The sequence below is a fragment of the Bos grunniens genome, chromosome 7 (assembly GCF_055505025.1).
Source record: "Bos grunniens cultivar Pamir isolate PY7600 chromosome 7, Bosgru_T2T1.0, whole genome shotgun sequence".
Taxonomy (NCBI): Eukaryota; Metazoa; Chordata; class Mammalia; order Artiodactyla; family Bovidae; genus Bos; species Bos grunniens.
The window spans coordinates 19,826,260-19,846,913 of NC_141171.1; the positions used below are offsets into that span (position 1 = coordinate 19,826,260).

The 20,654-nt window shown below is 51.7% G+C and overlaps 1 protein-coding gene across 1 annotated transcript; it reads right to left on the reverse strand.

The window, feature by feature from the left end:
* Nucleotides 1–4,943: 4,943 nt before the first annotated feature.
* Nucleotides 4,944–18,919, reverse strand: YJU2 (YJU2 splicing factor homolog). Its single transcript, XM_086410117.1, has 8 exons — nt 18,821–18,919; nt 16,541–16,641; nt 15,014–15,158; nt 12,757–12,891; nt 11,930–12,111; nt 10,664–10,784; nt 6,739–6,880; nt 4,944–5,529 (listed from the first exon to the last, which is right to left on the reverse strand). Exons 1-8 carry the CDS (start codon nt 18,842–18,844, stop codon nt 5,417–5,419), a joined length of 963 nt encoding a protein of 320 aa, XP_086266243.1. The 5' UTR covers nt 18,845–18,919; the 3' UTR covers nt 4,944–5,416.
* Nucleotides 18,920–20,654: the final 1,735 nt, after the last annotated feature.

Sequence of the window (20,654 nt, forward strand, 5' to 3'; positions counted from 1 at the left end):
AACTGAGGTCCAGAGCCAGCAAGGCAAGGTCCCTCACAGCAGCAGGGGTGTCCGGATGCCCTCGCCTTCCCTTTCCTGCTTCGGCTGAGTTGTTGGACACAAACCTGTTGAATTCGGTCCTCCCCAATCTCCCCAAGAGCATTCACACCCCCCGCCCCACCCGCCCTCAGCATTCAGCAATGAGGCAGCATCCCTGGGGACTGCCAGGGAGCACATCGGGTAATTGTCCTGTTTTCTGTCAGCCGCAAGGCAATTCCCCGGCTCCAGGATGAGCTGTTGACAGATCTCATCAAATCCGAGTCCTCTCCCTGTCAGATAAATACACGACGTCTAAGGTATAAATATTTGAAAGGGGCCTTCTAATTACAGTGTGTGTCAGGAATAGCAATTAGGGGCCCTGGAGGCAGAATCAAACGGCGTTTGACTTCCCTGTGCTTTTGAGCCGGCTTCTCCTGGGGCTGCCCCAACTCCCACCGCAGGAGCAGGGATGGGGCTCGGGGAGGAGCGAGAGGCAGTGGATGAAGGGGAGAGCCGGGCTAGGGGTCCCACAACCCTGTGGTAGTGTGACCTTGAATAGCCACATAACCTCTTGGGCTTTGCCTTTCAATTAGGGGAACGGGGAGCAAGGGAGCCAAGCCAGGAGGCGGGCACTGTCTGGACAAAGGCAAGGAGGTGGGTGGTCTGGGGTCCTGGGCTGAGGGAGCTTCCCTTCCCCCAGCACTGAGGGTCTGAGAGATGGTTTCTCAGGGTCTCCTCCGAGGTGGCGCTCTGTTTTTGGAATCCCAGCCCATGTGACCTCGCGTTAAGTGACCTGGCTTTGTTTTCCTGTCTGTGAAATGGGACAACAGCCAGCCACTGTTGAGCGCTTACTGCCTCACACTGTTTTGGGTGCTTTAAAGATTTTGAGGTATAATTCACATACCCCACAATTTACCCACTCAAACTATATTTCCATGGGTTTTTAGTATGTTCATGAGGCTGTGTGATCATCAGTAATTTCAGAGTATTTTCATCACCCCCCAAAGAAATCTTCACCTGCAATTAGCAGTCACTTCCGGTTCTTCCCAGACTCCCCCTCCCCGCCCCCACCAACCCCTGGCAACCATCAACCCATTCTCCGTCTCTGGGATTTGCCTGTTCTGCACATTTCATACAAATGGAATCACTGTGTGACGTTTTATGTCTTGGCTTCTCTCACTGAGCATCACGTTTTCAAAGTTCATCCAAATTATGGCGTGCATGTTTCATTTCTTTTTATGACCAAATGATATTTCCTTGTATGGCACACAGTAGGTACTCAATATATGCTTACGGTGGCTGGGACATCAGGAAGAAGCAAGAGGAATCCCTGGCTGCGGGTCCCCGTATCTGCAGTGGGGATGGGAGCCAAGGCACTAGGGCAGGTGGGAACCAGGTTGGGGGTGACCTATGATGGGGCTTGAAACCTTCCGATCTGATGGAGGGGACGTCGCCTCAACTTAGGGGCTCCTAGTCTGATAGGAGAGTTGACCTTTGCCCTCAGAATCTACTGGACACAGCCCTGCCTTTCTTAGCTCACAGTCTGATGGGAGAAACATGGTCCTGCACTGGGAAGCCCCCAGTCTGATGGAGGAGATAAATACATGTGTTAATAAGCTACCAGTCTGAAGGGAGAGGCATAGCTCTGACTTAAGGAGCTTTCAGTCTGATGGAGGAGGCGTGATCCTCCCCTTTGATGCTCCCAGTCTGATGGGGGAAATATGTACTTGCTTTCAAGGGCTCTCAGTCTAATGGAGACATGGCCCTGCAAGGCCCATCTCCAACCTGATGGGGGAGGCACCGACCAGCCCCTGGAAGCTCGCAGTCTATAGGTCCTGGTGATCAAAGGTGTAGCCTCCGAGCCTTGCGGTTTCAAAGCCAGGTCCTGCCCCTCACCCACTCTGTGAAATGGGGAGCACGTGCCTGAGGGCATGGGCGTGTAGGGAGCTCGAGAAGCATGAGGAAGCAGGAGCAGCCCCTTGTCTCTTTGTGGAGCCCAGGCTCAGGCAGGCGGGGGCTCCAGCAGAGCAGAGGCCACCCCCAAACCCCGGTCCCTCTGATGTGCTCCGGCAGCCAGGCAGCCCCCAGGGGAGTTGATGGAGGAGATTCCGGATGAGGCCTGACAGCTCCCAAGGACCAGATGACAGACATGGAGCTTGTGGGGAATGGGACTGTCAGCAGTGAGGGGGGAAGGGCAGGCTCCAGAGACTAAAAAGGGGAAGATGGTCTGGGGGAGGCAGGCTCAAGGCAGGCAGTGGGTGCAGGGTGAGGCCCTGGAAGGTCAGCACACAGGACAGACCCCAGTGTGTTGCTATGCAATCCCTCTGCCCACTCTACCCTGGAAAACCCAGCAAGGCAATTGGGGGCTGAGAGCCAAACTGTTCCCAGGACAGGGGCAGGAGAACAAAGTGTAAAGCCCTGCAGGAAAAATAAGAATGAAAGAAACAATTCCAGCACGGTGGAAAGGGGAGTGGGGCAGAGAGCAGGCAGAAGCATGTGGTTTCCTGGGCCTCAATTTCCTCCTCAGTGAATGAGACACCCACTCAGGCCACACACATTCAATGAACACCTACAAAATACAAGAATGATCTCAGGTGCCAGGGACACACTTGTCAACACACAGTCCCTTGCAAAGCCTGAGGGGTCTGCAGGTAGACCCTCAGGTGTTTCGGCCTCAGCCACCATGGGTGGCCCCCATGACCCCAGCCTCCTGGTGGTTGCACCCACGTGTGAGCAGCTCCCCTGGAACATGTGGGAGTGGCGCTGTGTGGCTGCTTCCAACCAGCAGAACATGGCAATGGTGATGGGCTGTCACTTCTAGCAGACTCTTCTCCTTAGGAGGCCAGCCGTTGGAGAGGTCTATGCAGGCAGGGAACTGAGGGTGGCCTCTGGCTAAGAGTCTGTGAAAAGTGAATTCTGCCAACAACCACATGGGTGAGCTTGGAAGTGGATCCTTCCCCAGGCATGCCTTCAGATGAAACCCCAACCCTGGCCAATATCTCAGCTGCATCTGTGATGGACTCTGAAGCCAAGAACCCAGTGAAACCACACCCAGATTCCTGTTGTTTAAGCTGCTAAATTTGGGGATCACTTGTTACACAGCATTAGGTAACCAATACAGGGAGCCACCGGCAGTACACATAACTCCTAAGGTAGCCCCATCAGAACTTTCCTATCCTGCTTTGATTGCATCATGGTTAGCACCACCTCTAGTATCATTTGTTTATCCTGTTATGGTATGTGAGAGTACCTATTTTGACTTTGTAGGTCACAGAATCAGCCTTAACCACTCACCTCTGCCACCAGGGAGCAAAGGCAGTCATAGGTGACATGCACACAAATAGGTGTGTTGGTGTGCCAATAAAAGTTTATTTACAAAGACAGGCCACAGGCCAGATTTAGCCTATGGATTGTAGTTTGGCGACCTGTGTTTTAGGATAAAGTTAGGTTAACAATAATACTAAGTAAACAATAGTAACGGACAGTGCACATACATGGCAAAAACTGCAGTGAATTGAGAGCAATGGGAGTTCCACCAAGTCTGAAAGAATCAAAATGAGGAACTTCCCTGGCAGTCCAGTGGTTAAGAATCTGCCTTCCAATGTAGGGTATGAGGGTCTGATCCCTGGCTGGGGAGCTAAGATCCCACATGCCACCGGGCAACTAAGCTCACACACCACAACTAAGACCTGATGCACCCAAATAAATAAATTTTAAAAAATGAGCCAGAGAGCTCCCAACCCACTGTCTTTTCACAACTACTTAAGCTAGATGACTTATTCATTGTTTTCTATTTTATTTTTAAATTTTGGTCACACTGCACAGTTTATGGGATCTTCGTTCCCCAACCAGGGATTGAATCCGGGCCCTCAGCAGTGAAAGTACCGAGTGCTAACACTGGACCACCGCAGAAGTCCCTGGATGATTTGTTTTACCCAGAGCCTCTCAAAGGCCTACATCTCAGGCACTGACAGCAGGATGCTGAGCTGGGGGAGACGGGCAGTGGTGTGCCGGCCGGGCTTCACAACCGGCTCCTGCAGCCTCTGCCGATTTCCACGGTGTAAACACTCCTGAGGCGGCCAACGTTAGGCCATAAACACGACGCTGTTGAGCGCAGAACTGGGAACAGAGGTGCACGAGGTACCAGTTCTTACTAGCTGCCAGCCTGGTGGGCCTGCCCCAACCCCCACTGTCAGGGCTTGGGAACCATGCCTCCCTGGCCATCTTTGCAGCCTCAGAGCCTTGATATGAAGCCCCTGAGCCCCCATTGGAAGCCCTAGCGGGACCCTGGTTCACCTCTCTCTACAATCCCCAAGCAGGGAAATTGTTGTAGGAAAGCAGATCCCCGATGTGGCGGGGGGGTGGGGGGGGTCTCACCCCACAAACTCTGACACTGCAAACCACAAAGCCTCTTTATTCAAATGCTGAATGAAAGCCTGCATGTATGTGCGTGTGTGAGAGAAGGGCTGATGTCACCGACCCCAGGAAGGGCAGGAGAGAGGAGATGGAGGTTCATTAGATTGTGAGGGGGCTTCCCAGGTGGCTCTAGTGGTAAAGAAGCCGCCTGCAACTCAGGAGCCACAGGAGACTCAGGTTCGATCCCTGGTTCAGGAAGATCCCCTGGAGGAGGGCATGGCAACCCACTCCAGTATTCTTGCCTGGAGAATCCCATGGACAGAGGAGCCTGGCGGCCTACAGTCCATAGTCACAAAGAGTTGGACACGACTGAAGTGACAGAGCACACTGTATGCACAGCCTGCGGAAGTGTCTGGTGGGGGCACAGGACCTTCAACTAGAAAACGCTGCAGTCAGAGGGGGTTATGAGGTGGAATCCAGCAACCTTGAAAGAACAGGAGGTTTGCAGTCAGACTCGCTGGTCTCCTGACTTTATCAGCTTTCTACAAATCAGCCCCAAACTAAGCCTATGAAATAATGAGCATTTATTAGCTGGTGGTTTCTGAGAGGCAGGGGTCCAGGACTGGCTAGGCTGCGTGCTTCTGACACCCCCTTCTCAGACACTGACAGAGAGGAGGTGCCCAGGCCATCAGCAGGTTCTTTCCATTGGTTCCAGATGGTTCTGTGGTGGAAAGGGATGGAGCCCAGCCAGGGTGATGGGTGGGCCCAGCATGTGCCTAAAGCATGGCTGGCCTCTCAGGACTGTCACAGAGATGACCTTGAAGCTGCTCCAGGATGTTGCAGTGTGACCTGGAGACCTGAGCTCCAGAGGGCAGGGGGACAGGAAGAAAACTGAGTCCCTCAGCTGAAGTCCTCACTCGCCCTGCCGGCCTGAGGGCGTTCACGCTTGTCCAGCTGTGATTCTGCTTGGTTCCAAGGCCTCTGGCCTGGACCGTGGCTGCAGCTGGCTGTGTGACCTTGACCAGGGAAGGGCAGGGGGGCCTCAGTTGCTGCCGCTGCTGTCCTCACTGTCAGAATACACACCCAGCTGGCTCAGGGAGGACGTGCCGGGCATCTGGGGCGCTGGGCCAGCTACCTGACCATTCTTCATTACACCTGGGGGAGAGGCAAGAGCTAGTAGTCACCTTGGGACAGGTGCAGGCAGGCTGAGCCTGGGGGAGGCCAGAGAACAGGACCAGCCATAACTGCTTGTGTGCAGCCTTTCTGGAAAGTATCTGGCAGACCCATCACAGTTTAAACCCACACACCCCTTGACCCAGCAGCTCCACTTCTGAAATTGGACCCGGGTGGACACAGGCGCCCTGCTGGGGGTGCAGAAAATAGAAATGCTCCAGGTCCCAAGTGAAGCCAAGTACCATGGTGATGAAGAGGGGTGGACCTTGGTTCCACCACTCACCCCAGCTGTATGGTTCTGGGCAAGTGGCTCCACCTCTCTGGGCCTCAGTCTCCTCATCTGACAAATGGAGTAGTAACTGTTTTGATAAACATGGTCACGCATCTGTAAGGCTCGCTGGGTGCCAGGATCTACTGCAGGTGCCTGACTTGGGAGCATCTCAGAGAACCGGCCCCAAACTTTCTGAGGACCCATGAGGCCGATCCTGTTATCACCAGCATCTTCCAGGACAGGAAGCTCAGGCCCAGGGCAGGGGTGAGGGCCCTGGACCAAGGCCACGGGACAAGCACACGAAGGCATGGGGGGTCCTGCTCTTTCCACCTCACAGGGTCCACCTCACCTTAATTCTCCTCCTCCCTGGGGCCCGGGGGCCACACACAGCATTGGTGACACAACAGCCAAGATGTGGATGTGCAGGACCCAACCTGAGAGGCTGGGGCCACTGTCCATGTATGGGGTATGGGCAGCCGGGGTATGGGCAGCCATGAGATCAGACAATTTATTCTACAGGCCTCTGAATGGGGTTTTAAAAGCGAGCACTTGCTCCTTTTGGGCTTCCCTGGTGCCTCCGTGGCAAAAAAATCTGCCTGCCAAGCTGGAGATGTGGGTTCGATACCTGGGTAAGGAAGATCCCCTGGAGAAGGAAATGGCAACCCACTTCAGTATTCTTGCCTCGGAAATCCATGGACAGAGGGGCCTGTCGGGCTACGTCCATGGGGTCGTGAAAGAGTCAGACACGACTTAGCGACTAAACAACAGCTTGCTCCTCTTAATTAAAACAAAAAATTAAAACAGCCCTTCTAGCCTCAACCCTAGTTGGGGACACACCTCACCCTGCCGCCCCTCTCAACAGAACAGCACCACCCAGTGGCTGCCTGAGGCACTGCATGCAGCTAAGGGACTGAACCTACCTGGGAGGGGTGGGGCTCTTCCTCGCCGGATGCTGGTGTCCAGGCCTGTTTTCTTCACAACCAGGCCCGACAGCTGGGGCCTGCTGCCAAGGGTACCCACGCTGCGCTCCCAGCTCTCTGCCTTCCTCTTGGCTTTCGGGGTCTGCCGGGGGTGACGGATGCGGGATGTGACTGGGTGATTTGTCTCCAATCTGTCCCTCCTCTGGCCTCCCTGCTCTCAGTCCCCAGCTGAGCCAGGATCTTTACCAGCTCCACTCCCTGTGGTGTGACTAGCCCTTTCCCCCCTGCTCTAAACTCCTCTGTGGCTCCCCATTGCCCTAAGCTTGGTACTCAAGGCCTCTGCCAATTTTCTATCCCTTACACCCTACCTTTACACTTCCTAAATCACATACACCGAGGTTGCTCATCTCCACATCTGTACCCACAATGTTCCCTCCACCTGGAACACCTGCTTTGTTTTGAGATCACTTGGTGAACTTCTCATTCTTCAGTACCCATCTCAAGTATCGGCAACCCCGAGACGCCTCTCCTCTCAGTTCCAGCTCGAGTGAAAGCTGCACGTCTGTGTCCACAGTGCCTCCACTGCTTTATTAGCAGCCTCCCCAGCCGCTGCGGGGTCCTGCCTGTTCACTGCTGAGTCTGTAACAGGAGCTCAGTCTACAGCCATACCACCCTGAACATACCCGATCTTGTCTGTAGCAGGTGCTCAATCAACATGTTTGAGGGAATGAAGGGGGATGCAGGCACCGCCCTGGTGCCTAGTGAGGGGGAGGAACTAGTTAGGGGAGGCAGAAGGGGGCTCAGTCCACATCCAGCTCTTCAGTCTTATCAGAAAGGACCCCTTTTATGTTTGATGTTTAAATACAGGAACTGGAAACCACTAGAAGCAAGAGGCCCTATTGGGGTTTGGGTGCAGGGGAAGCACGACGGCAGGGGGATGCCTTCACAGAGCTCACCATCTGGGGAGGAGAGAGGGTGGACGAGCAAGTAGATGGTCAGGACAACCACCATCATCTTTGTTTTTTTGGCTGTGCAGCATGTGGGATTTAGCTTCCTGACCAGGGACTGAAAACATGCCCCCTGCCCTGGGAGCATGGAGTCTTAACCACTGGACCTCCAAGGAAGTCCCCAGACACCATCGTCCTAATCAGTGATGGGAAAGAAAGAAGTCAGGGTGATGTGACAGTGTGGGGGTGGGCGAAGGGGACAGCTGCTGTCAATCAGGTGGTCAGGGGAGGAACCTGGTGCTGAAGTCAGACACGGAGAAGTCAGCAAGCGAGATCGTGATGTGGACTGAGCCTGGCCCATCTGAGGAGGCTGGCACAGCTGGGGTGGGGGCAGGGGGAGGAGGAGGACACAGTGGTCACACTGCATTCCTCCTGTGTGGTGATCAGGACAGGTGCTGTCCACTGGGGTAACAGAGAGACCAGCAGTCCCAGCCGAAGCTTGCTCATCTGGCACCACTGAACTGACTGCTGGAATTAATTTCTTTCCTTCACCTTTTGTCAAACACCATCACGGGTTCCCATTAAACGAAACCCAGGGGAAAGAGGGGTGGACAGATTCTTCTGTAAAGTTACGGTGAAATCTGTGTAATGCATAACAAAACAAGAAAGTCCACTATCAAATTACCTACAAGCAACATAACCAGAAAAGACTTAATAGTTATCCAAGACTATAGTAACCTAACTTAACCACTGGGTCATCAGGGGGAGGACTTCCCTGATGGTCCAGGGGTCAAGAATCTGCCTGCCAATGCAGAGAACACAGATTCGATCCCAGGTCTGGGAATATCTCACATCTCAAGGGACAACTAAGCCTGCACACCACAACTACTTAGCTCATGCATCCTCGGGCCTGTGCTCCAAAAGAAGAGAAGCCACAGTAATGAGAAGACCTTGCACTGAAACTAGAGTACACCCCACTGGCCACAACTAGACAAAGCCCGCTTGCAGCACTGAAGACCCACAGGGGCCAAAAATAAAGAAAGAAACAGCAGCAACAACAAAAGACTAGGGGGAGGGAATGCCCTGGTAGACCAGTGGTTAGGACTTCATGTTTCCACTGCAGGGGGCACAGGTTCAATCCCTGGTGGGGGAACTAAGATCCCACATGCTGTGTAGTGCTGCCAAAATAAAGTAATAAAATAGACTTAAAAGAAAAGACTGGGCGGAAAAATCATACCAGGCCATATTGCTTTGAAAGAACTTTCAATCTCTTATTCCACTTGAAAGAAATAAACAAACAAGAAATTTTAGGTGAATTCTGAGGGTGGATTATGCAAGAAAGACAGAGAGAGAACTCTGATCAGGAGATGCAGCCTCAAAGAAAATATCTTGGTTCTACATCAAAAGGTTGACAAGTGAGAGTGCATGACCCCCAAACCCATCCTCTTCAGGATTCATGGCTTGAACATGGCTGCCCTTGTGAAAGACTACATTTCCCAGACCCCTTTGCAACAGGATGTGGGCCGGCGGTTCAGTTCTGACCAATGAAGTGTGAGCAGAAGGATCTGCTCAACCAAAGGTACTGTTATCCTTAATGTCCTCCCTGTCCCCAGCCCTTCCCACTGGCCAGCGTGAGCTGCCCTGCATTGAGGGCATCATCCTCAAAGGGGATGGCAAGACATTGAGGTGGAGGATGCCCCGGACAACAGGGTCCAACTTCCCTGTTCAGCATGGCCATGTACAACTGTTATTTGATAGAAAAGTAACCTCCATGCAGTTGTGACTGCTGTTACTTTGGGTCCTGTCCAGTGGCTGGACTAGTATTTAACTAATACAGACCGGGAACATGCTTTGAGTTATAATAAAGTTTCTGGGGTCTCTGCATTATTTACCATTTCCCATTTTAAGCCCCTCCTTCGATTAACCAGAGTGGCCTCAATCACCTTGGATAAGACAGCTGTGGTGAAAAATGCTAGACAACCCCCTATCCCCAAACCCCGCAACCCTCTTTTTCCCTTCTTCCTGCTAATAATAGCACGGGCAGCTCCCAGCCTCCCTTGCAGTTCAAGGTGGCCACATGACTATGTCCAGCCACTGGGACTCCACATTCCAGGGGAGTGGGTGTGGGGGGCATCTGAACCTGGGCCTCCAGGCACTGGCGGGTGCTCCTCCACACCCCCTTCGCCTTCCCACAGCCAGAACCCCAGGGTGCTCTGAGCCAGCTGTGACCACAGAGCTGGCAGCCATGCTCCAGGACAGGGCAGAACTAGGAGAAACGAGGAGCCTTGGATCCCTGAAATGACTGCATGGAACAGGGCTGCCCGGGAGTCCAGCTCAGGACTGTTAAGTGCCTGAGAAATCAACATCTGCCTGAGGTCTCTAAATCCAGCGAGTCTCCTTGTTTCTGCAGCTGGAGAAGGGGTGGAAAACTACAGCCCTGGATTTACAGGGCAGGAACAGACTGGCAGACATAGAGAACGGACTTGTGGGCACAAGGCAAAGGAGAGAGTGGGTCGAGTTGGGAGAGAGGCACTGATGTATATACACCACCACATGTAAAATGGATAGCTAGTGGGAAGCTGCTATGTAACACAGGGAGCTCATCCTGGTGCTGTGTGAGGGGTGGGATGGGAGGGAGGGGATACATGTACATATACAGCTGATTCACGCTGTTGTGCAGCAGAAGTTAACACAACACTGTACAGGAATCATACTCCAATTAAAAAATAATAGAAATAAAAAGAAAACCTTACAGTCCTGGAGGGCTGCAACCTGTTTTTGTAAACAAAGTTTTACTGGCACATGGCCATGCCTACTTATTCGTACACGATCCACGGCTGTTTAGTGCTACAACAATGGTGTGGAGCACTATGGCTTGGGCTGTCTGTGGCCCTTCAAGACAAAGGTAAGCCAAGCCCTGGCTTGCCCTGTCCCTGCTTCACCTGAGAGCACGTGGGAATGCGGGTGGCCCCACTCACCTCATCCAGGATGGCAGTGGGGTTGGGCCGGAGGGCTGGCTGGGGCTGGGTGGGGTTGGTGTCCTCCTCTGAGTCAGAGTCTTCAAGGAGTCTTCTTTTCCTTGATTCCTCCACTAGCGCCCTGCAGGAAGGAACGTGGAACTTGGGGACATGCTTTTTTGGGGGAACAGTGACCAGGACCCTCCGCCCCACAATGAGGCACCTGGTTTTCCTTTCCTAGCCTCACTGAGTGGGGGATGGGGTGCACAAATATCTTTAAAAAAAAAAAGTTCTTTGTCCACTGAACCCAGTGGGGTGGTTAAGCACTCAGAGGCTGGAACCAGCCTGTCTCAATTTGAACCCCAACTGGGGGACCTCAGTCAGGGCTGTGTGTACAGCTCCTCATACCCCAGTTCCCTCGACCACAATGGTGGGACCAAACTCAAACTCAGAACAATGCCCACATCCAAAACGGGCTCAGTGAGCGCAGACTCCTCTCACTGTTAATCCCGGTCTCACTGACCTGCCAACCCAACAGCACTGGCTGTCCACCTACTCTGTGCCCAATCCCCTTCCAGGCCCTGAATGCAGAAGCCAAACTGAGTCCCTGTTCAGATTTTAGGTGATGAAGGACAGAAGACATCAGGAAAGGGGTGAATCAGCAAGAAGGTTCCAGAAAGTGGGAGGTGCCCAGCAGAAGCATGGACAGAAAGGCTGAGAAAGGCTGGCTTGCCAGGCCAGCCCTCAGGGGCAACTGGACTTGGACCCTGGGGCTCCCGCTACTGATGAGAGGCTCCCTGCCCCAACACTATCTGGGCAAACAAGGGGTGCACTCTCCTCCTGGAGTCTGGGGGCTCGGCCAAGCTGGGCAGGTGCCTGCGTGACTGGCCCCCAATGAGAACCCCAGGCTAGGCCTCCCCAGGGACCACGCCTCATTCACGCCATCACGTCTCATTTTGGGGGAATTAAGCCCATCTCATGACAGGCAGAAGACTCTGAAATTTTGTGCCCAATCCCCCAACCCTGCCCCTTGCCTTTTCCTGCTGTTGATTTTTCCCTGTAACTTTTCATTCTAATTAACCACTGAACCTGGGGGTGGTCCTGGGGACCTTGACACAGATGCCACAAGAGAGAAAACAAGATGGGGAGTGGGATATGGGGAAGGCCTCCCCGAGATGAGAGCCATGCAAAGATCGGGAAGGGGGATTCCACGCAGAGGGAAGGGCACTGCACAGGCTGCGAGGCGGGTGGGCAACCCCGGCCTCCTCTGGCCCGTGTCCCACTCACGCCGTCTCCCGCTCGTCCTCCTCCTGCTCCTGCCTCTGCCGCTCCTCCTCTGACAGGCGGTGCTGCCGCAGCATGGCCTCGAAGTCCACGTGGGCCTGCCGCTGGTTCAGGTCTTTGAGCTCCTGCAGGTTCTCCAGGACCTCCATCTCCAGCTTGGAGTCCTTAGTTCTGTTCTCCAGCACCTGGTGGGGACCAGGGCACGGACGTGGGGCTAAGGGCGCTGCGACTCAACCCCCTCTGCCACCCCGCATGGCCTGCCTGACCTTAGGGCATCACCATGGGCAAGGGAAGGAACCCCCAACCCCGGGCCCTGGATGCACAGCGCCTGGTCCCTTGGCTGCACCCACTTCATGGCTCAGAACACTGAGGCTTGGGGAAGGGGAAGAGATCGCCTGAGACCATGTGGCTAGTCAGTACTGGAACCAGGTGGCCTGGACTTCCAGCCTGGCTCCGTCACTAAGTAAAAATAATATAAGTTAAAAAAAAAAAAAAGACTCCCTCAGTCTCGGACTCTAGACCCAGGTTAAGGGACTCAGGTGATAGGTCAGGCCCATTCTGGGCAATCCCCCTTTCGTGAGGTCGTCTGGGCCATAGTTTAATCTTAACTTGATCATGGGAGTAAGATCCTTGTATACGCAGCCCTGGGACTACACAGCACGTGTGACTAGGAGGCGGGGGTCTTGGGGACATCTTAGAATTCTACTGACCATTCTCCCCACCCCAACACCCTGCCTGGAGGGTTAAGCAGGAAGGGGAATCGACTCCATCGGCACCCACACACAGGCAGGCACATACACACACACGCACAAAGGCGGTGCCTGACTCACCTTCATGGGGTTGTTCAGCTCCTCGTCCTCCCGCTCCTTCTGCACCCTCTTCTCCTCCTCCTCCAGGAGCTTCTCAGCCTGGAAGTTCCTCGTGGCTCCATGCTCCATGGTGTAGTCTGTGTTTTCAGGGTCTGTCTGGGAGGAAGGACGGGCAGACGTCAGCTCCTACGTCTCTGAGCATTAAAAGCTTCTGCTGAACAGTGGCTAGCAGCCTGAAACACCTTCTTTCCCTGTTTCAGGCCACTTAACACTGATTCTTTCTTTTTCCTGTCTTATTGCTTTGGCGAGCACAGTTCTTTCTTTCCAGTGCTCCTGCCCCTTTCACAGAATCGCTGAACTCCCTAGCATGGATTTTCAGATACTTCTCCACCTGCCCACTGTCCCTCTGCTGACCTTCACCCTCCACATGTTTGCAAATAAGTTTCTAGGTCTCTGCACAAATCTTTTTTTTTTTAATGTTTTCCCCACACAGCATCACATGCAGGATCTTTATTCCCTGATCAAGGAACAAACCCATGCTCTGTGCAGTGAGAAGTGCAGACTCTTAACCACTGATCCACCAAGGAAGTCCCTGCACAAATCCCTTCTGTATGTATGTGCACACATGTGCACTTGACCTTCCTCTGATTATAAATTACACATCGACTGTGTATAAAGCATGGTCCTATTTGTGTTTATAAAACAGAGAAGCAATATATAACATGGTATCCTGGATGAGACTCTGGAACAGAAAGGTAACATTAGTGGAAAAATTGAATCTGTGTCATGTCTGGAATTTGGTTAAAAGTAACAATCTAACAATTCAGTGTTGGTTTCTTATTGTGGCAGATACAAAGTGGAAATGGAAGATGTTAACAGGAGGGGAAGACCGTGAGGGGCAGATGGGAACTCTCTGCTATCTCTGCAACCTCTCTATGAATCTGAAACTACTCCAAAATAAGATATTTACTGTTTAAAAGAGACCAAGGAGGAGAGTGATCCTTGTGTGCACGTGTATCCAGAGCACACTTTTTTGAAAACCATACAGGAAACTGTTATAAGCGTTTCTATGCCTGGTGACTGGCTGGGCAAAGAAGAGTCGTCAACCAATTTTCCAGTGTCTACCTGCTGGAGTTCTGTTTTCACCACATGCTCACAGACACACAAACATACATATGTAATCCTAGTTATTTCATCAGTTGAAATTCTTCATTAGAAAAGCCAACTTATAACATTCTGCCACAGCTTTTCTAAACTTTAAAAAACTAATGTGTATTCATTAATATCTAAATATATACATACTTCACCACGTAGGTAAAGAAAACGTTTTTTCTGGAGACAACCTAACTCTCTATTAGCTAATGAGCAGACAAACAAAATGTGATCCAGCCACACAGTGGAATACTGCTCAGCTTTAAAGAGGAGAGAGGCACTGATACTTGCTACAATATTCTTGAACAAAGGGCCACACAGTGTGTGATTCCTTGATGTGAAATGTCCAGACAGACAAACCAGAGACACAGAGTGTATTCGTGATTGCCAGGAGCTGGGGGAGGGGACGGAGGTTAATGTGGGGGTGATGAGAATGTCCTGGAATTAGAGAACGCAATTTAGCACATTAGGAACATACTAAAATGCACTGAATTATACATTTTAAAACAATGGTTTGTATGGCATATAAGTCATATCTCATAAAACTGTGTTTAAAAAATAAACAATTAAAACATAATGTATTTTTGGTTATTTTAATAAAATCAAATGTTTTAACGGAAGAAAAAATTCTTTTGGCAAAAAAATACTCAAACAGCACAGAAGTACGAGGAGAAAAAACTAAGTTTTCTTCATCTCTTTTCCAAATTCTTTTTTTTAACCCTTTAGTTGTAGCATGCAAACTCTTAGTTGCAGCATATGGGATCTAGTTCCCTGACCAGGGATGGAATCCAGGCCCTCTGCATTGGAAGCTCGGAGTTTTAGCCACTGGACCACCAGGGAAGTCCCTCAAGTTCTTAATACCACCCTTAGGATGACAATGAAAATAAAAATATGACTACTATTAGCCATGAAAATTTCCAATGTGCACTAGCCTGTCCATCAAACCTCGTCACTATACATCTAGGTTGCTTCTTGGTTTTCTGCCTTTATAAATAACACTCCTGTTAACTGCTCCTTGAACTTCTGCTGTTTCCTGGGGAGAAGGTGAAATGGGATTTCCCTGGAGGGAGGGGACAGGAGTGGTGACCCCCCAGTGGAGGAGGGACAGGGCTGGGTGGCTGCTTACCTTGAAGGTGATCTCTGCCAGGCAGCGCGTGCACTTGATGTAGAAGCGGAAGATGGGCAGGCCCAGGTAGGACTCATTCTGCACTGTTTCTTTGCGAGCATTGAACTTCTTGCCCTTGTAGATGTATTCTCCACACGTCTTACATCTGTGGGGAGGGACAGGGACTGAAGTCACCTCGGTGCCCTGGTTCTTGCCGGTGGGACCCTTGAGCATTCTGGCAGATAACCACTTGCATACCTCCAGGGATGGGGAGCTCCCTCCCTACCAAGAAGTAGGTAAGGCTTCCCCTTAGCCAGCATATTCTTCTCACTAGTATCTGCCTGTCTTCTTGGAAAGCACCCAGACGACCAAAGCTAGGTGAGACTTGCCTGTCGCCCACTCCCAGAAGCCAGCCTGGTGTTCATGGGGCACCCTGACCTCCAGAGGGAGGATTCCACTTGGGGGGATGCCACACGAAGCGAGGCAGAGCTCTGGCACTCTGCCCTCCCTCAGCCCCTCCTGCTCAGCCCCTGTGCTCCCCAGGCCCAGTGTGCTGGCCTCCTGGCTGTTCCTACAAACACCCCAGCTCAGTCCCACCTGTGGGCCTTCACCATTGCAATTCCCATAGCCTGTGACATCCTCCAACCCTTAGATTCTAGTTCCACTGGTATTTGTTCTGATATTTCCCTAATCACCCAGCAAAGCCCCCTCCCCCTTTCCCCACCACCATCCAGTCACTCTCTTGTGACAATCTGTGTGTCCCACAAATGCTTTGCATGAATGTGCCAGAGCACTTGTTTATTATCTCTACTCCTCACCAGACTAGGACTCTTGGGGTCAAGTCTTGATCCCCCCAGTGTCCCTGGCATTCAGCAGTACCCAATAAATGACTGCTGAATAAAAACAAATGCATGAAGGAGAAAGAGAAGACAAGCAGATCAGTAATGTGTAAACATGTGCTGAACTTCACTAACAAAGGTGGCTTTGGTTACCACTTCATTTCAGATGTGCAAAGATGAGAAGAACTGTGGGGCTGGGAATTGGTGAGGTATGATAATTTACAAGACAGTACAAAGGATGAGGTCTGGGGACTAGTGGCAGAGGAGGTAAGCATAGACGGGGTTGGGTGGGGGATCAGGAGGGTTGTTCTGAGGGGATGAAATTTAAGCCAAGCCTTGGAAGGTGGAAAAGAGCTGGCCATGTGAGAGCAGAGGGAAGTGTATGCCAGGCAGAGGGAACAGCCTGTGCAAAGGTCCTGAGGCAGGAACAGACAGGGCTGCTGGAGGAAGTGAATGTGTGTACAGGACTCTGTCTCACACTCAAGCTTCTACTACCAAGACTGAGCTCTCAGGCACCGGGTGGGAGCTCTGAGTGGTCAGGAAGATTGATCCTCAACGGCAGGAAAGACAGGTCACCCGCTCACTGGGCTCATGTCTGAGTCAGGACTGGTGACCTGGTCTGAGGTCTGGGGACAGGCTGCTCTCTGTGGATGCCGGGCATGGGGTCTGTCCACCATGACCAGTGCAGGGGCCCTGAGGGGTCACTCACCTCATGTTGAAGGGGGCCATCAGCCGCACCACATACTGCCGATCTTTGGGCAGCTTGAGCTTGGGAATCTTCGATGGGTCAAAGTCAGGGGGGTAGTATTTCTGTGGGGAGGAAGGTAGTGTCAGGGGAGTTGCTTTCAGGTGCAAGGGAGGCCAGAGGCAGAGGGAAGGGCCTCTGGGGAGCTGTGTCTGGGTCCCTAATACCACCCCCAGGTTCAGGGTGTTGATGAGAGAACTAGGAGGCTCACACACTTGTACTCATGGCTGCTATTCATCAATAGCAAAAGGACACAGAGGAAAACCAGCAAAGGCAACAAGGTGCATGAGGCAGGGCCCAGGAGACCAGGTACAAGCTCCCAGGGTTTTCTCCTGATGAAGTCAGTTCCCCCAGTGATATATTGTGACAACACATGTGAAATGTCTCCCAGGGGAGCTCAGGGGGACACAGCACCCAGGGTTTTCACTAGCGGCTGGTCGTACAGGCACATCTGCCCATACAATTCCAGGCTCCGGGAGAGGAGCAGATGCTCAGCACAAATCACACTGTTTATACAAACAGTTTAAGCACAGGGAGCCATTCTTTTCTGTGAACTGTGAGAAGCATCCTGAAATTCAAGTTCCCAGAAGCCAGCCAAAGTCCAGCATTGCAAGCCGGCCTTTCTATCTAGGGCAGCAGCCTCAGGCCTGCAGTATTAACTCTTTCTGCATAGGAGCCTGAGATGGGAGATGTAGGGAAGGAGAGCTTGGATTATGGAAAAAAGAACTACATATGATAATCCAAAAATAAAGCACGTTGCGTTCTGAACACTTCCTACGTGCCAGGCACTACATTGTTGTTTAGTTGCTCAGTCTGGTCTGGTTCTTTGTGACCCCATGGACCGTAGCCCAAAAGGTTACTCTGTCTGTAGGATTTCCCAGGCAAGAATACTGGAGTGGGTTGCCATTTCCTTCTCCAGGGGATCTTGCCCACTCAGGGATCAAATCAGCATCTCCTGCACGGCAGGGGAATTCTTTACTGCTGAGCGAGCGGTGGAGCCCCAGGTACTACACAGAGAGTTTGATGTCCGCGGACTCACGGAATTTTTGCAAAGACTCTATTAAATAGAGAAAGAAATGTGCCCATTTCACAGAGGAGGAAGCTGAGTTCTGGTGGTTTCAGCTACTCAGGATCACACAAGGTGAAGAGCAGAGCCAGGATTCAGAACCAGGGACATGACTCAGGAAACTGTGGTATAGTGATCAGAGTTGCAGAGCTGCGGGAGGGAGTATCTTGAGTTTGACTACTCTACTCTCTGGCTATCACATAACCTCTCTGGGTCTCAGTTTCCTCATCTAAAGATGGCATAACCTGTCCACCTGAGAAGATTTGATGAATATGACACTTCAAGCAGTGTCTGGGACAGAAGTATCTACCAGTAAGTTATGGAAACAACTGGCCTCTCAGTTGGATCCTCAGGATGGAAGGACCTTCTTGGACACGAAGTCCAACACATTGCACTGGGGCTGGCTGGGGCTGGAGTCCAAATATAGGTGTTTAAAACATTAGAGCACTGAATCACAGTAAGGGGCATCAACCTGACCTCGAAAACCTGGGCTCCGAGCCATCAGTCTGGAGGTCTGTTCTCTACTTCGTCCTGACATCCTGGGCTTACACACTCCCAGGCTGGGGAGCTCAACCCCCTTCCCGGGAGCACACTCCTTCCTGGAGAGTGGGAAACAGGGACTCAGAATTCCGGAGCGCTCTTCTCCAGAAGCTGAACCCTGCCTTCCCGAAACCAGCTCCACACCCCAAGACTCCCAGTCTTCCCCAACAGAACTGGGATTAGTTGATGCAATTGGAAGGATCCCCTTCCAGCAGAGCAAGAGAGGTTAGCAAAGCCTAATCCCTCCAAGGAACACGCTGGGCTAGAACCCCAAGCGGGGCGGGACTTAACAGAGGAATGCCTCCTGAAGACGAGGGTGTAAACGCGAAGAACACAGAGCTAAGGAACCTCCGCCCTCAAGAGACCTATAGGATAATCCCCTTAAAAATCCAATCAGAAGTGACTGGGTAAATAGCCTAAGCTCCGCCCACACAGGTGACTGGGTACACTCCAGTCTCGAGGCTTAGCGAAGGCCCACCCTCCACTGAAAGTGATTGGGAGGAGTCTAGAGAGCCCCGCCCAACGGAAGGCCGTTGGAGAAGAAGACAAAGGTTCTAATAGGGTATACGTAGCCCCCCTCGACCCGAGCTCCGAGACGTCTCACCCCAGGTCGAAAACCCTAGTCGCCGAACACTTACGTTTAAAACTTTTCGCTCCGACATCTTCGCCTCCTACTGTTTTCACGCGCACAAGAGTACTGACTATGCTTGGTGCTTGTCGAACTTCCCCGACTCTTTGTATTTCCGCTTCCGTCACCTCCTTCAGCCGCTATCATTGACTGCAGTGTACATGCCTTGCCTTTTTCATTGGTTCTGATCCCCGCATCTCAGCATTCGAGTCCATCTGTCTTCCCTCCCCAGTGGCAACCTCATCAATGTGCCACAAAGGTTCCGGGGTCGTTCTGGATTTGAAGTTCTGAGGAGCTTCGCCCCCTAGAGGTGGTCAGGGGACGTGGCTGCTGGCAGCGACATCCCCTATAGTTCTTTTATTCAACAAATAAAGAACTCAGTGTTGAGCGCTTACCCTGTAGACCCTACACGTCGTTCCTGTGTCCCTAGCGCTCACTTGGGGACTGGGACAGTTCTCACGGGCCCCACCCAAGTTTATCTTGAATCACCGGTAGAGACTCAAAGACCAGGCTTCAGATCTACCTCCCGCTACCTGCACTGGCTCCCAGATGTCCACTCCATGGTTTGCCTCTGCGTTGTCCTTCTAAAGAGGACGTTCCTTCTCGCACTTCCTCCTTTCCTTTTACACATGTTTGTTCTGTGTCAAAGATGTACTCAGTCTTTGGGGCACATCGCAGAACAAGATTTCTGTCCTCATGGAGATCACTGTCTGGTGGGACTGACTGGCAATAAACACACAAAAAAACCCATTCGGGTCCTGGTCAGTGACCCAAAGACAATAAAACAGGGTGACATATGGTAAGTTATGAGAAGGGGCTGCTTGAGATGTATGAGTGTCCTATAACTGCTGTAACAAAGTACCACAGGCTCAATTTTTTAAATTATTTTTTGTTTGTGCTGGGTCTTCATAGCTGTGCTGGCTTTCTCTAGTTGTGGTGCGAGGGCTTCTCATTGCATGGCTTCTCTTGTTGCGGAGCATGGGCTCTCTGGTCCATGGGCTTCAGTAGTTGCGGCTCCAAGGCTCTAGAGCACAGGCTCAGTAGCTGTGGTGCTCGGGTTTAGTTGCCCCGCAGCATGTGGGATCTTCCAAGACCAGGGTGTCAAAACTGTGTCTCCTGTATCGGCAGGCGATTTCTATCCATTTTACCACCAGGGAAGTCCTTAAGCTCATTATTTTAAAACATTTATTAGAGTTTTGGAGATGAGAAGTCTGGAATGGGTGGCAGGGCTGGTTCCTTCTGCAGGCTCCAGAAGAGAATCCATTTCCTTGTCTTTGCCAGCTTCCAGATGCTGCCAGAATTCCATGGCTGGTGGTCCTGCATCACTCTGATCTCTGCCACCACTGTTACATCACCTTCTCTGTCTCCCTCTGACCTTCCTGCTTCCCATCAATAAGGACACTTGCGATCATCCTTGCAGCCCCCTGGATAATCCAGTATAACTCTACTTCATTTTCATTAACTCAGTGAAAGATCCTCAAACGTTAAGGATCCTCAATTCTGTTAAATTAATCACAGCTGCAAAGCCCTTTTTGCCATGTAAGGTACCATATTCAAAGGTTCTGGGAGGAAGGACATGGATATCTTTGGGGGAGGGGTCTTTAGTCTTTGCCATAGCTGAGGTGGTTAGGAAGGCTTCTTGGAGGAGGTAACCTTTGAATTAAGAGCCTTGAGTGAAATGTACAGAGAAGTTCCTGGACTGAGAAAAAGCCTTCAGAGCCTGGCTGTGCGGCCCCCTCCTCAGATAAATCATCCCAGATAAACTTATGTCCACCTCCAGTACGGCTCACATCTGGGCAGCTTTTTAAAAAAATGTATCTATTTGGCTGCATCAGGTCTTAATT

What these genes read in the sequence shown, in the direction of transcription:
- YJU2 (XM_086410117.1), bottom strand. Translation starts at nt 18,844, where the DNA reads ATGTCGGAGCGAAAAGTTTTAAAC. An exon ending in CGGAGCGAAAAGTTTTAAAC is followed by an intron (nt 16,642 to 18,820) that starts GTAAGTGTTCGG and finishes TCCTCCCCACAG; the next exon opens with AAATACTACCCCCCTGACTT. An exon ending in ATGGCCCCCTTCAACATGAG is followed by an intron (nt 15,159 to 16,540) that starts GTGAGTGACCCC and finishes CCCTCCCCACAG; the next exon opens with ATGTAAGACGTGTGGAGAAT.